At 44.9% G+C, this 16,110-nt stretch overlaps 1 protein-coding gene across 1 annotated transcript in view; it reads left to right on the forward strand.

Annotated features, from left to right (window-relative positions):
• The first annotated feature begins 3,923 nt into the window (after positions 1-3,923).
• Positions 3,924-16,110, forward strand: part of mettl22 (methyltransferase 22, Kin17 lysine) — a 128,898-nt gene continuing 116,711 nt past the window's right edge. The window contains exons 1-2 of the mRNA XM_080524537.1: positions 3,924-3,936; positions 4,732-4,887. Coding sequence (XP_080380663.1) covers positions 4,782-4,887 — 106 coding nt within the window. The 5' untranslated portion in view covers positions 3,924-3,936; positions 4,732-4,781. The remainder of the gene's footprint in view (positions 3,937-4,731; positions 4,888-16,110) is intronic.

A 16,110-nucleotide genomic window follows, 5' to 3' on the forward strand; every position in this document is an offset into this window, starting at 1 on the left:
GATTATGAAAAGTTTGTTTCTATTCCAATAAGACTTTACTTTAAGGTTGTTTTAGTCTCAAAGAAAATGTTTGAAAACCCAGCTGTTGCACACGCGCCCCTAGCGGTTTAAACAGATTTTAATTCTTACCGTCTTCAGAGCTGTGGCTTCAGCTTAAGTTTTCAAACGTAGATTTCCCTTTTTTGGACTCCGTGCTAGGCTCGCCATCATTGTCGTGTATTCTTATTGGTTATGAATCAAACAACAGCTAGTGAGTTTAAGATGATTTAATCCGAGTTACAAACAGATTTATACATACACGTGTTGATCCTGGGGCCTGGTGACAAAAAGAGACCGCTTCCTCCCTTCCTCGCTGGTTTTCCCTAGTCCCCTAGATCCCTGCCCTCTTATGCAAATACAGTCACAGGTCATAGCCTATCACCTTATCTAGATGGTCATGAGGGCCGTCCCCTGTGATGTCACTGTGATGTCACCCTTCCGGGTGCCCGCTGGTGCAAACATGAAGGCTACAGAATAGCATGACCCCCTATCATACTATCTATGCATGTGTGTGGAAATATACGACACCAGTGTTACAGCCAGTGACATTACCGGCAGTGCCTGAAACCGAGGGGACAGTGGAAAGCTGTCCAGATGCCAATGAACCAGAAACCAACGAAGCAGAGAGTGTTGACAGTCTGGAGGTCCAGCCTGGGAGTGTCCAAAGCCTGGACACCTGTGCTACTGGGGATGCTGGCGAGTGCCTGCATCATGCTTCAGATGATGCTGAGGGCGACTCCCCAGACCTTGATCAGCGTGGGAGGGGACCAGGCGGCTGCCTGAACCTCAATGACACTGACGGACGACGACCAGTTAGGAAAAGATTAAAGACTATGAATAGGGTAGTGAAGCAGCAGATCAAAGGGAACGACGGGAATGGACAGCAGATGATAGCATGGCTGGAAACGGTCTTAGGGGCATGGGAAACTTATTTTGCTAAGATAGGAGCACCTATTATAGCAGACATGATTTTTGACTTTCTTAGGAGGCAGGGCCTCATTGACTGTTTTTGGAAAATCAGTCACTCAGTCCACGTTAATGAACTTTTCAGAAGACTAGTCCTCACCTGAGGTGAAGATCTATGCATTAATGCATTCCCTTTGTCCTATGCTTACTGTTGGAGAATTATGTGTTATGATAACTGAATGTCATTATTTGTGTATTGTTTGTTTCTTTCTATATCATGTGATTGATGTCGGTTGTGAAGTGATGTAATGGTTACGCGACAATGGAAGCTCCTGACTATGAAAGTGTTATCAATCTGAGACAGCGGTAAAGGCTGTTCTCCAACTGGGGCCATGTGCTAGCAACCTCTGACCCTGCCGCTTCGGACGAGGGAAACATCGGTCGTTGGAAATTTCTGTATCTCAGTTTTTGTATTATGCATGATGAACTGAGTGATGTGTTGATGTGTTGATGTGTTGATGTGTTGATGTGTTGATGTGTTGATGTAGTTGATGGGTTGATGTAGTTTTTCTGTCTGTCGTTTAGTTTCGGAACACACTCTGCGTGTTCCGAGGGGGGCTGTGTAGTGTATTTTCATGCTCTATAACCATAGCCATGGCCCTCTAATACACACAATGGCCTTTTGACGTGCATGTGCGGAGGATGGAATGTCATCATGGGAAGATATGATTGCATTAGGGCCCGAGCCAGCAAGACGCCCATAGGAATGTCATCATGGGAGGATATAATTGCATTAGGGCCCGAGCCAGCAAGACGCCCATAACATAAATTGCATTGGAATTGTATTGGACCATAGGGTGAATTGCATTGTGATGGGACAGTGGCATCCTATTTGCGGGACAGAGAGTGGCCTCACCTACTGTGGTCTCACTGGTATACTTTGTATTCGGCCAGATTGGGATGGCGTGGGCTCTGTTTAGTTGGCTCGGCGGCGGTGGCAGTGGCAGGGTATAAAGTCCTCTGCACAGATGGGCTCTGCCTCTTCTTTTTCTTCACATCCATATTTTTGACTTAATATCCTGTGACCGATTCGGACCATCAGCTCCATTGAGGGGCCATGCTGTGTAACCTGCTTTTTTGAATAAACAAGTCTTAAATTTGCTCAAGAACTCTTCTTCATTTTTAGTAGTAACAGATACCAATATATACGAAACAAGCTACACAAAAAACGCCATCAACGCTTTTACTGTAACGCAGAGTGGGGTAAATGCTCTCATCAAAAAACTCCTCCGGTATTTTCCGTTGCTTCCCACATATTACCCTACTTGGGGGTATCCAACCTCTGGGAGGCTTGAATCTCGTCTGTAACATTTTCAGTTTTACAGAGTCTGATGTCGTTTTCAGTTCACCAATGACACAGCCAATGTCATCTTCAGAGCCAGCACAAACAACCTCATACCTCTGCTGCTGTGTGTCCTCGGGGCTCGGCCTAGCTACACAGCTAGCTACCGTAGGGGGCTCGTCACTGTGTAGCTGACTGCTGCTGGCGCCTTCGCTGGTGCTCTCTTCGCATATTTTTATTTTCTTCCCTCTCCCAAATGCCTGAAGAAGGCTCAACTGTCTTTTGGACATTTTCACATCAAATCAGACACTAGACAGCTAATTAGGAAGCTAGTTGGGCTAGTTGAAAATAATTTTTGCGCCAGAAATGAGTGACAAGTCAAATCAAATGACAGTGATGTAAGCACCAATCATTGGCCTTTATGTTTACAAACAACAAACTAACGGGTTGAGTGATTGGCTGAACGCAACGTGAAAGAGTTTATTAGGGGGTGTTCACACTTGACTTATTTTTAAAGAAAAAAGCGTGGCCTTCAGCGCCTTTTTACATACAACCCTATGGGAAAAGGGAAAAAGCGGCCGCCTTTTAAAAAGCGTGAGAAAAGCGCAGCTGCCTTTTAACTTTTCAGTAAGGCGCTGTGTGATGTCAAGCGCCTTTCTGACAGCTGACCAATCAGGACGAGGAGAATAGGTACGCGTGTACCTTCCCCTACTTCCGAGCTACCGGTGCTCCGAGACGTCAGACCCACCAAGATGGACAAAAACAATGTAGCACTACCAGTTGAACAACTCGTGATTGCTACTGGTGTTTCATAACGTGGTTCCAGTGTTAGCAGCATTCGGCAGAAATCTTCAGTTTCCGCAACACTGTTGCAAATATACCCAGTTCAACACAACACAAAATACATATAATTATTAACCACGTTTATTACAGAAAAAAAAATCCTTTAAAAAAAATTTGTACGCACAGTGCGTACAGGATTCCGGCTGCTGGCGCCACTGGTGATAACCACTAATAAGCTGCCAAACCAAAAGGTATATCATATCAAAACATGAAAATGCGTGGGGCATCAACCAATGAAAATGCGAAACACGCCCCCATATTTGCATACAGATCTGATAATCGGGGAAAGAATGAAAGAATGAATGTGGAAAAGAAAGAATGAATGTGGAAAACAATGTGGAAAACAATGTGGAAAAGAAAGAATGAATGTGGAAAAGAAAGAATGAATGTGGAAAATAATAAATAAATATAGAAATGTATTTCGTTATACTGTGTGTATTCATTCATTTATTTGTTCATACATTCATTTATGTGTCTATATATTTATTGTTAATTTTGACAGACTTGGTCCTCCATAGTCTGGTTCAGGAGTTATGAAAATCGGTGTTTTTCGCCATTCGCGTGGACATTAATTCAGATGGCCGCCAAACGAACCCCATGGGACATTAGTTGACCTTGGCAACATGAAGAAATCTTAACTAGACACCATTTGGGTCTTAAAAGGTTATAAAATAATGTCATTCGGGTACATGGGAACCTATTTCTCCTACTAGACTAGGTTTTGAACACGGCCCGGTTGTTGGCGGAATGTTTCTGTTTCTTGTCTTCGGCCGGACAGATTAGGAGGTTGCACCCAACACCGACAGGTTCGTGACTCTAGAAGTGAGAACGTGTTCAGTTTTGTTAACTCACATTTGATTTCAGTGTTTCACAAATCATCGTTGCATCGGACTGCATGACATGTGTTTGTTCTATGTTGCTATGTTGCTTGCGTTTTAATTTGCGTTTGATTATGTGAAGATTTCATGCTGAAGTCCCAGTCCTAATCTCTGTCATACTTGTGAATGTCACCTCCCCCCCAGACCAGCCAGGTTAGTCTACTGATCCAGCTCATATAGTTGGCATACTTCTTTCGAGTAGGTTACTTTCAATTGTGTCCAGTTAGATCTGAGTTTTCTTCGTCCCTGTGTCTGTATCTACCTTTGAATACAACTATAATGTCACTATGATTAACTATTAATGTAGTACTACTGGCATGCAGAGCTCTGTCTATGAATGTGAGAGTGGAGACATTACTTCTAACTTTTAATCCACCCATTTTATTTGGATGAAATACGTAATAAAAGCACACCAACACGCCTGAACAGCACCTTTTAAAGCATCTGTCAAATCCTGCCTGCAGGTTCCCACTGTTTCTAAATGTATAAATGTATGAATGTATGAATAACAACAACCATGTCGTTTCTGTGTGAGACTAGGCCTAATGATATCAGGTTTGTGCCCTTGTGTGGTTAAGTCAAGCTAGTATAAGCCTAGGATGTTTGGTATTGTATTTGTGGACTACATGAAGTGATATCTTCTATCATACCTAGGTATAGTAAACCGTGTGTGTGTTGTGTTAATGCTACGCTCTCATACACAGGCGTGTGCTTCATTACCAGATATTGCAGAGGCGTTTCCTGTAGTTTGAGGTTGACATGCTTGGTCAGCCATGGACCAGGTCACCTTTCACCATGACACGGTGCTGTCGGACATCCACCTCCTACAGCCCAACACACGCCATCTCATGGCCCGCCTCAACGGCGTAGGCCAACCAGGTGAGTGTCCACCTTTCAGCACGCCTCAACACAGCCAGATACAACCCCTGTCTGTGTGTGTCTGTGTGTGTCTGTGTGTGTCTGTGTGTGTGTGTGTGTGTGTGTATATCTAAGAGAAGGGCCAAACAGTTAGCAAAGTATTGCTCAGTATCTGCTATTATTGGTAGCCGCTCAATATGGAGAAGGCGGTGCTTCTTGTACCCATGAGCTGGATACTGTCTGTTTTACAGTATTGTTACTGTATCTGTCAATCCACTGGTACCATCATTTAGTGTGAATAACATCCTGTGTGTAGTATAACTGGTTGTTAATAACATCCTGTGTGTAGCATAACTGGTTGAATAACATCCTGTGTGTAGCATAACTGGTTAAATAACATCCTGTGTGTAGCATAACTGGTTGTTGGCTCAGCACTACTGTAACTGACTGTTTTCATAATATCAAAATGCACTGATAGTATTTATTTATGTCCTTTAGATATTGTATATTTTAAAACAGAAACCCTTAATAGGCAAGTTGAACAAATCATCTCATTCTATCCACAGGGACAACAAGGCACACTTGCCTCTCTCCCTCCCCTTTCTCAACACAAACTACTTCTAACTGAAACACTGAATCTGGTCATCATTTTCTAATTTTTATCCAGCAATGTTTTAGTTCTGTGACCTTGAAACTAACAATAATAATAATCGTAATAATCATAATAGAATATATGCCAATTATCTTAAGCTTTTATCCAGAGCGACTTACATTGCAGTGAGTGCATACATGTTTCAGTATATACGATCCCAGCGGGAATCAAACCCACAACCTAATGAATGAATGAATGAATGAATGAATGGTCTTTATTGTCATTGCTATAGTACAGGTACCAAACAACGAAATTTGGGAGGGGTGGCTCCCCTGGTGCTAGGAAAGAAAAAAAAACTAAAAAAACAAGAAGGGAAAGGAGCTGGTTTACATAAATAAAGGCTATGTACACTATCCACTATACTATACTGTACAGATAAGACGACTAGGGTTGTCATATTGCACATAGTGTTATTGCACATTCATTTAAAGTGTCGCAGTTTGCAGGCTTGACATTTACACATTTGTGCCTCAGCACTACACCTGATTTTTTCAATCCAGCAGCTGCCATCAATCTGTCCAGACTGTCCAGGGCCCAGAACCTAGGTCTTTGCTGTGTTCAGGGCCTGGATGGCCCTGGGGTAGAAGCTGAGCTTCAGTCTGTTTGTCCTTGCGGCCATGGTCCTGTACCGCCTTTTCGAGGGCAGCCGGGCAAAGTGTTCGTACCCAGGGTGGGTTGGGTCTCTGGAGATCTTGGAGGCCTTCCTGAGGCAGCGTGTGTTGTTAGCACAAAGCTCTACCAGCTGAACCACAGAAACTAGCATACAGCGGTGTGGTTGAAATGCAGTCGTTATTTAGTTTGAAGTGTTAGCGAAAACATGAACACAAACATGTGCCAGTTAGCAGAGACACTCGCATTCACTCAACTTCTTATAGTCTAGCAGCAAGTCCTCAAAAAAGGCTTTAGTTTTCGACCCCTACCCGAGGTAGAACAAATGACAACAATTATTTTTCTTATCTTTAGGGTCTCCGTTTAATGAAATTGATTGTTGTCAATGTACTATTTACACCTACTGTATGTTTTAGAGGCTTGCAATTTAGAACTAATACATTTTATTTTATTGGGTTACTCTTATTCTGACTATTTGGTGTTGTAGTTCAGCCACCTGGTATTTCCCTCTCCAAATATGATGACCATCAGAGTGAGCATTCTTAACTTATAGGCTATTATGCCACTTATCCCCCATTCGCAATTTGACTATCAGAGAAGAGGTAGGCCTATGTCTAAAGAAATCTCATTTGCAATAGAACTGTATGAGATATTCCCATACAACTACTGGTTAGTGTTCAATAGCACCCTAGACAATTCAGTAATGATATATTTTTCAGGGATTTCTGTTTTTCTGATAAATGAGAGAAAAGTGATGGAGTCCTATGTTCCTGTCACCAAAAAGTAAAATTTCCGTCTAAACTAAAGCTAAGTTTACAGGACTATAATTCAGTATGTATTTAGGTAAATCGTTGTCTGACTATTTGGTGATGTAGGACAACCACCTGGTTCATACCTCAGCAAATCTGAAGAGGAAAAGAGTGATCATTCTCAAGTTATGGGCTTTTTTGTCACCTTCCCCATATTCGGCCTGGTCTAATTTGGCTCTTTTTCAGGGATTGGGGTAGCTCTAAAGAACAACCCAAAAAACATATTTTCCCCAAAAATAATTAAGCAATGTCACACGAGAGGGAGTGTGTTATACTGAATATCAGCACGGCTGTGATGCGGTCGTTGGTACGAGGCCGCAGGCCGAGTACCGAAGTGTGATATTGCACGACCTCGAGTGTGATATTGCTTTTATACAACAGTTCTACAGCGCAATTTATTAGTTAACAGTAATAAGAATTGCCATATTTGAATGAATGAATGGTCTTTATTGTCATTAATACAGTACAGGTACCATACAATTTGTTCCTGTTCGCGGATGACTCGGCTCTGCTGGTCTCTGACAGGGACATATTGCAGGTGGAAAAAGCGCTAAGCACTGAACTGAGTAGAATCTGCATCTGGCTAGCTGACAATAAGCTATCAATACACCTAGGTAAAACTGAAACCATCCTATACGGATCCCCATCTAAACTCAGAAAGGCTGTAAATTTCAAAATAAAAGTGGGTAACATTAATATCACAAGAAAAGAGGATATTACATACCTGGGCTCCATCTTAGAGGCAAATCTTTCCGGAGATAAAATGGCAGCAAAAGTAATCAAAAAAGTGAACCATAGAACTAGATTCTTGTACAGGATATCCTCACTTGTCAGTAAAAACACACTGAGGACCCTATCAGGAGCTCTCATTCAATGTCACTTCGACTATGCCGTAACATCATGGTACTATAGAACCACAAAGGCCCAAAAAACAAGACTCCAGACAGCCCAAAATAAACTGGTTAGGCTTCTGCTAGGCCTCAACCCTAGGACACATCTAACCGCTGCTCATTTTTTGAGCCTTGATTGGCTACGAGTAGTTGACAGAGTGCAGCAGCTTGCACTGGGCCTGGTCTTCAAGATACGCTACACCACAAAGACACCCAAGTACCTGTCAACATACTTCCAAAAAGTGAACAACGTCCACACATACAATACCAGAGGAAGCTCCACGAACCACGTTCAACCGCGTTGCACCACAAACAAGGGGTTAAACTCGTTTGCAAACTATGCAGTAAAAATGTGGAACGCCCTTCCTATAATCTTAAAGGAGTGCAAAACACTGCCCACCTTCAAAACCACTCTCAAAAAACATTTACAGGAGGCTGCAATCCGTAACTAAATCAAACTCTTAATCAAAAATCAGATCAAAAGACCCGAACTACCCACTGTACATACTTTGTGTTTTGTCCCCCGCCCCCACCTGTGGTGTATGTCCCCACCTGTCCTACCCGCTGTACATACCTTATGCTTTGTTGTATTGTTCTTCCCATGATGGATGTATGTTTATCTTGTAGATAGTACTAGTTATTTGTCTGTATTATCTTGTAGATAGTACTAGTTTTTCTGTATTATCTTGTAGATAGTACTAGTTTTTTTTTTTGTCTGTCTTACATGTAACGATGAATTGAGAATCAAGGACCCCAATTGAAATAAGCCAGTGGCTTTCTTGGGTTTTTATCCTGTTAGTTGACCTTGTATGTAATATGTACTTTCATGTACCTACTTCTGCAAATCTTCTAATAAAGTTTTCAATCAATCAATCAATACAACGAAATTTAGGAGGGTGGGCTCCCCTGGTGCTTGGAAAAAAGACTAAAAACAGGAGGGCCAAGGGTAAAATAAAAAAAGGGAAAAGAGCTGGTTTACATAAATAAAGGCTATGTACACTATCTACTATACTATACTACTATACTATACAATAAAACACTGTGCTGTACTCTATGCTATGCTATAAATATCCTAACTTTTTCCTATATCTGAACCTTATGTACACAAGGGTTGTCATATTGCACATAGTATTTGTTGCACATTCATTAAAGTGTCGCAGTTAGCAGTTTTAGAATGTTCACAGTTGTATTTCAATATTGCACTTATGTTTACAATCTAGTAGCTGCCATCAAATTGTCTAGATTGTCCAGGGCCTAGAACCTAGGTCTTTGCTGTGTTCAGGGCCTGAATGGCCCTAGGGTAGAAGCTGAGCTTCAGTCTATTTGTCCGTGCGAACATGGTCCTGAACCGCCTGCACACCGGCAGCGTGTGTTGTACAGCTCTTCCAGAGAGGGGAGGGGGGCACCGCTGACCTTCTGGGCCGATCTCACGACTCTCTGTAGCGCTTTCCTCTCTGCGGCTGTGCAGCTGGAGAACCACACGCAGATGCAGTAGGTGAGGATGTTCTCCACTGTGCAGCGGTAGAAGGTCACAAGCAGCTCCTGTCTGAGGTGTTATTTCCTGAGGACTCTCAGGAAGTAGAGCCGCTGTTGTGCCTTCTTGATGATGGCTGCTGTGTTGGTCCTCCAGGACAGGTCCTCCTGTATGTGCACCCCCAGGAATCGGAGAGTTGAGACTCTCTCCACGCTCCCTCCATCGACGAGCAGAGGCTGGACGTCAGATTTTTTCCTCCTGAAGTCCACGATGATTTCCTGGGTCTTTAACTGGTTCAGCAGCAGGTTGTTAACCTTGCACAGCTTGCCCAGCTGCTCCACCTCATCCCTGTACGCCGCCTCGTCCCCCCCCGAGATGCAGCCCACCACGGTGGTGTCGTCTGCAAACTTTATGATGGAGTTGCTGGGGTGGACGGGGGTGAAGTCGTGGGTATAGAGGTTGTAGAGGATGGGGCTCAGCACGCAGCCCTGGGGGGACCCAGTGCTGAGTCTGAGCGCTGTGGAGGTGTCGGTAGGAGTGGAGTAGAGAGTCGTCGCGATGGCGTCCTCTGTGGACCTCTGGGCTCTGTAGGCGAACTGGTATGGATCCAGGCTGGGCGGGAGGAATGTGACTATGTGGGCCCGGACCAGTTTCTCGAAGCACTTCATGATGATTGGTGTGAGTGCCACCGGGCGGTAGTCGTTTAGGCAGCTCACCGTGCTTTTCTTCGGGACTGGGATGATTGTTGAGGTTTTCAGGCAGGGTGGGATGGTGGCCTGGGACAGGGACTGTATGAAGATGTTGGTGAAAACCCCGGCCAGCTGGTCGGCACAGTCCCTCAGCACCCGTCCCAGGACGCCGTCCGGCCCTGAGGCTTTTCTGGGGTCCACCGTCTTCAGCACGCGTCTCACTTCATGCTCTGTGAGGGTGAGGCTGTTGAGAGCTGGAGAGAGTGGTGTTTGTGTTGTGGTTACCTCCGTTCGCCCCTCATCGAACCGGGCGTAGAAGGAGTTCAGCTCTTCCGCCAGCAGGCTGTGAGCCTGTTGGCTCTGAAGTTTGTCATGTGCTGAACCCCCTGCCACACCCGCCTGGAGTCGTTGCTCAGGAAGCATTCCTCATTCTTCTCTCTGTGGTCTGCCTTGGCCTCCCGGATGCCACGGTTTAGGTTAGCCCTGGTGGTGTTGTACAGCAGTTTGTCCTTCGCTGAGAAGGCGTTGTTCCTCTCCTTGAGCAGTTGTCGGACCTTCTCAGTCATCCATGGCTTCGTGTTGGGGTAGACCCGGACACGTTTGTCCACGGTGGCTGAGTTGGTGCAGTTCACTATGTGGTTCAGAACCGACGACGTGAACTGTTCCATGTCCTCATGCTCATATTCCTGCCATGAGGTGTCATTCAGGCAGATCTGCAGTGGAGCGGACCCTGCTGGCCAGGTTCTGACAGTCTTAGTGGTGATGGGAGCACTTTTCCTCATGGGAGTGTAGGCTGGGATCAGGAGGATGGACACGTGGTCAGACATGCCTAGATGAGCTAGCGGTCTAGCTTTGTAGGCAAGCTTTATGTTGGTGTATACCTTGTCCAGTGTGTTATCTCCTCTTGTTGCACATTTAACATGCTGATACAACTTGGGTAGTACTACCTTCAGGTCAGCATGATTAAAGTCCCCTGCGATGATGTGCACTGCTTGAGGATCTGTGCTCTGTCCACCACTGATGACGTCATGTAGCCGGGCTAATGCTAAGCTAGCACCCGCGCTTGGTGCAATGTAAACAGCTGTTATGTACACTGCGTTGAATTCCCTTGGGAGGTATGCGGGTCGGCATTTAACAGTCAAGTATTCCAGGTCTGGGGAGCAGTGGCTACTCACAGTTTTTGTGTTTAAGCACCAGCTGTCCTTCGTAGATATAACACGCTTTTTCTCGCTAAGCTCCGTCCTGTCCGCTCGGTGTAGCGAGCGGCCTTGTAGCGCGACCGCAGAGTCGACAATGGAAGCGCTGAGCCAGGTTTCTGTGAGAATAATCACACAGCTATCCCCCACGGTGTTGTTGGTAGCTACCTGCAGTCTCAGTTCGTCCATCTTGTTAGCTAGGGATCTTGCGTTAGAGAGGAATATACTCGGCAAAGCTGGCTTATCCGGGCTCCTCCTCAGCCTCGCTAGCAGGCCTCCCCTGCGGCCCCGGCGTTGCTTGCGGTCCCTACGCCGACGTTTGCGCCTCAGGGTCGGGACTGTGTACCATTCTTTCCCCGTTGATCGGGCGATGTCGTCAGGAATTCTTTGTTGTTTCAGGAACTCCGCTGTTACTGTCCTCCCGTTTTGCTCACCAACTTCTAGTAAGTCGTGCACAACAGTTCCCTATAAGTACTGAAATAAAAATGTACATACAAATGTACATAAAAGCCCTAAAAAGCACCGACGGTAGGAGCGCTCCCAGCCTCGCTTGTGAACGCGCCGCCATCTATGGTGGTGTCTAAGGGTTGATGCTAGGGGTTGAGGCAGCATGATTGACAGTGGGAGTGGGAGTGGGTGTAGCAGTTGCAAAAGCATGACCAGCCCTAACAAAGTGCTTGTTAAAACAGTCCACCATGGAGGCTTTTTCTGAGATGACAATGTCCTCAGATTTGATTGCCGTGGGTAATTGAGAGGATGTGTTTTTATTTTCCATGGTTTTGACAGTCTTCCAAAACTGTTTGGGGTCGCATGTCGAGAATTGATGTTTGTAAAAATCTGCTTTTGTTTTCCTGATCGACTGGGTGCATTTGTTCCTTAGCTCCCTGAAGGATTGCCAGTCAGAGGTGTTTTTGGAGGCCTTTGCTTTACGCCAGAGCAGGTGTTTTTGCCGGATCAGCTCAGACAGTTCGGTGCAGAACCAGGGGCTGTAGCGATTCTTGGTTCTGAATTTTTTAAAGGGGTTATGTCTATTCAAAATGGTGGAAAAAGTGCTTTTGAAAAGGGACCATGCATCCTCAACAGTGGGGATGAGATTAATTCTGTACCAGTCTACAAGTGCCAGGTCATGCAAGAAGGCCTGCTCATTAACGTTTTTAAGCAACCGTTTACACAAGACCAACGGTGGCCGTTTGGCAGTGGAGCCTTTGTGTACGCAAGCAATGCAGCAATGGTCACTAAGGTCTCGGCAAAAAACCGCAGGGTTATACTTTGCTGGCGTATTGGTGAGAATGACATCAATGAGTGTGCCGTTTTCCATAGATGTAGTGTTGAATCTGGTAGGAGTCTGTACAATCTGGGAGAGATTTAAAGCGTCCATCTGGAGTTGTACAGAATGGGGAGGATTAAGCATGTCCCAGTTAAGGTCACCTAACAGCACAAACTCAGAGGAAGTATGATGGGCAATTAATTCACTGTGAGCTGTCAGGGAGCAGGCAGTACACTAGTACACAACACTATACACTAGTATACACAACAGTATACACTAGTATACACAACAGTATACACAACACTATACACTAGTATACACAACACTATACACTAGTATACACAACACTATACACTAGTATACACAACACTATACACCACAACACTATACACTAGTACACACAACATTATACACTAGTATACACAACACTATACACCACAACACTATACACTAGTACACACAACACTATACACTAGTATACACAACACTATACACTAGTATACACAACACTATACACTAGTATACACAACACTATACACCACAACACTATACACTAGTACACACAACATTATACACTAGTATACACAACACTATACACCACAACACTATACACTAGTATACACAACACTATACACTAGTATACACAACACTATACACCACAACACTATACACTAGTACACACAACATTATACACTAGTATACACAACACTATACACCACAACACTATACACTAGTATACACAACACTATACACTAGTATACACAACACTATACACCACAACACTATACACTAGTACACACAACACTATACACTAGTATACACAACACTATACACCACAACACTATACACTAGTATACACAACACTATACACTAGTACACACAACATTATACACTAGTATACACAACACTATACACTAGTACACACAACACTATACACTAGTATACACAACACTATACACTAGTATACACAACACTATACACTAGTATACACAACACTATACACTAGTACACAACACTATACACTAGTACACACAACACTATACACTAGTACACAACACTATACACTAGTACACACAACACTATACACTAGTACACAACACTATACACTAGTATACACAACACTATACACTAGTACACAACACTATACACTAGTATACACAACACTATACACTAGTATACAGAAACACTATACACTAGTACACAACACTATACACTAGTACACACAACACTATACACTAGTACACAACACTATACACTAGTATACACAACACTATACACTAGTATACACAACACTATACACTAGTATACAGAAACACTATACACTAGTATACACAACACTATACACTAGTACAAAACACTATACACTACAACACTGTACACTAGTACACAACACTATACACTACAACACTATGAATGAATGAATGATTGGACTTTATTGTCATTGCTACAGTACAGGTACCAAACAACGAAATTTAGGAGGGGTGGCTCCCCTGGTGTTAGGAACGGGGAAAAAATAAAAAAACACTTAAAAAAAAAAAAATTTAAAAAAAAAAAATTCACAAGAAGGGAAGGAGCTGGTTTACATAAATAAAGGCTATGTACACTATCCACTGTACTATACTGTACAGATAGACGACTAGGGTTGTCATAATGCACAATAGTATTATTTCACATTTATTTAAAGTGTCACAGTTTGCAGGCTTGAAATGTACATGTTTGTGCCTCAGCACTACACCTGATTTTTTCAGTCCAGCAGCTGCCATCAATCCGTCCAGACTGTCCAGGGCCCAGAACTTAGGTCTTTGCTGTGTTCAGGGCCTGGACGGCCCTGTGGTAGAAGCTGTTCTTCAGTCTGTTTGTCCTTGCGGCCAGGGTCCTGAACCGCCTTTTCGAGGTCAGCCTGGTAAAGTGTTCGTACCCAGGGTGGGTCGGGTCCCTGGAGATCTTGGAGGCCTTCCTGAGACAGCGTGTGTTGTACAGCTCTTCCAAAGAGGGGAGGGGGGCCCCGGTGATCTTCTGTGCTGTTCTCACGACTCTCTGTAGCACATTTCTCTCCGCTGTTGTGCAGCTGGAGAACCAGTTGCAGATGCCGTAGGTGAGGATGCTCTCCACTGCGCCGCGGTAGAAGGTCACCAGTATCTCCTGCTTGCTGTGTTCGTTCCTGAGGACTCTCAGGGTGTATAGCCGCTGTTGTGCCCTCTTGATGGTGGCTTTTGTGTTGTCCTTCCAGGTCAGGTCATCCCGCATGTGCATCCCCAGGAATCGGAGGGTTGAGACTCTCTCCACGCTCTCTCCGTCGATGAGCAGGGGCTGGATCTCGGACTTTTTCCTCCTGAAGTCTACGATGATTTCCTGGGTCTTTGACTTGTTCAGCAGCAGGTTGTTAACCTTGCACAGCTTGCTCAGTTGCTCTACCTCATCCCTGTACGCCGCCTCGTCCCCCCCCGAGATGCATCCCACCACGGTGGTGTCGTCTGCAAACTTTACGATGGAGTTGCTGGGGTGGACGGGGGTGAAGTCGTAGGTGTAGAGGTTGTAGAGGATGGGGCTTAGCACGCAGCTCTGGGGGGACCCAGTGCTGAGTCTGAGGGCTGTGGAGGTGAGGGGGCCCACCCGCACCCTCTGGGGGCGGTCGGTCAGGAAGTCCTTGATCCACGCACATATAGAGTGTGATAGACCCAGGTCTAGTAGTTTGGTCACTAGCCTGTCTGGAAGGATGGTGTTGAAGGCGGAGCTGAAGTCCACGAAGAGCAGTCTCGCGTAGCTGTTTCCCCTCTCCAGGTGGGATAGAGTGGCGTGGAGAGTCGTCGCGATGGCGTCCTCTGTGGACCTGTGGGCTCTGTAGGCGAACTGGTATGGATCCAGGTTGGGCGGGAGGCGTGTGAGTATGTGGGCCCGGACTAGTTTCTCGAAGCACTTCATGATGATTGGTGTGAGTGCCACCGGGCGGTAGTCGTTTAGGCAGCTCACCGTGCTTTTCTTCGGGACTGGGATGATAGTTGAGGTTTTCAGGCAGGGTGGGATGGTGGCCTGGGACAGGGACTGGTTGAAGATGTTGGTGAAAACCCCGGCCAGCTGGTCGGCGCAGTCCCTCAGCACCCGTCCCAGGACGCCATCCGGCCCCGAGGCTTTCCTGGGGTCCACCGCCTTCAGTACGCGTCTCACTTCATGCTCTGTGAGGGTGAGGCTGCTGAGAGCTGGAGAGAGTGGTGTTTGTGTTGCGGTTACCTCCGTTCGCCCCTCGTCGAACCGGGCGTAGACTATACACTAGTACACAACACTATACACTACAACACTATACACTAGTACACAACACTATACACTAGTATACACAACACTATACACTAGTATACAGAAACACTATACACTAGTATACACAACACTATACACTAGTACACACAACACTATATAATAATATGTTATACACAACACTATACACAAGTATACAACACTATACACTAGTATACACAACACTATATAATAATATGTTATACACAACACCACATCCCATCTGGGCATCAAATTACATCAAAGCTGTAATAAAAAAAGAAGAAAGTACATTTAAAATGATTTCCCTCTGTTACATACCAACACACCATTTTTCCGAAATACTACTATGTTGCTAAAATAGAATTGCTTATACAATGGCAATGACAAA

The sequence above is a fragment of the Nansenia antarctica genome, assembly GCF_963989245.1.
Source record: "Nansenia antarctica genome assembly, chromosome: 2".
Taxonomy (NCBI): Eukaryota; Metazoa; Chordata; class Actinopteri; order Argentiniformes; family Microstomatidae; genus Nansenia; species Nansenia antarctica.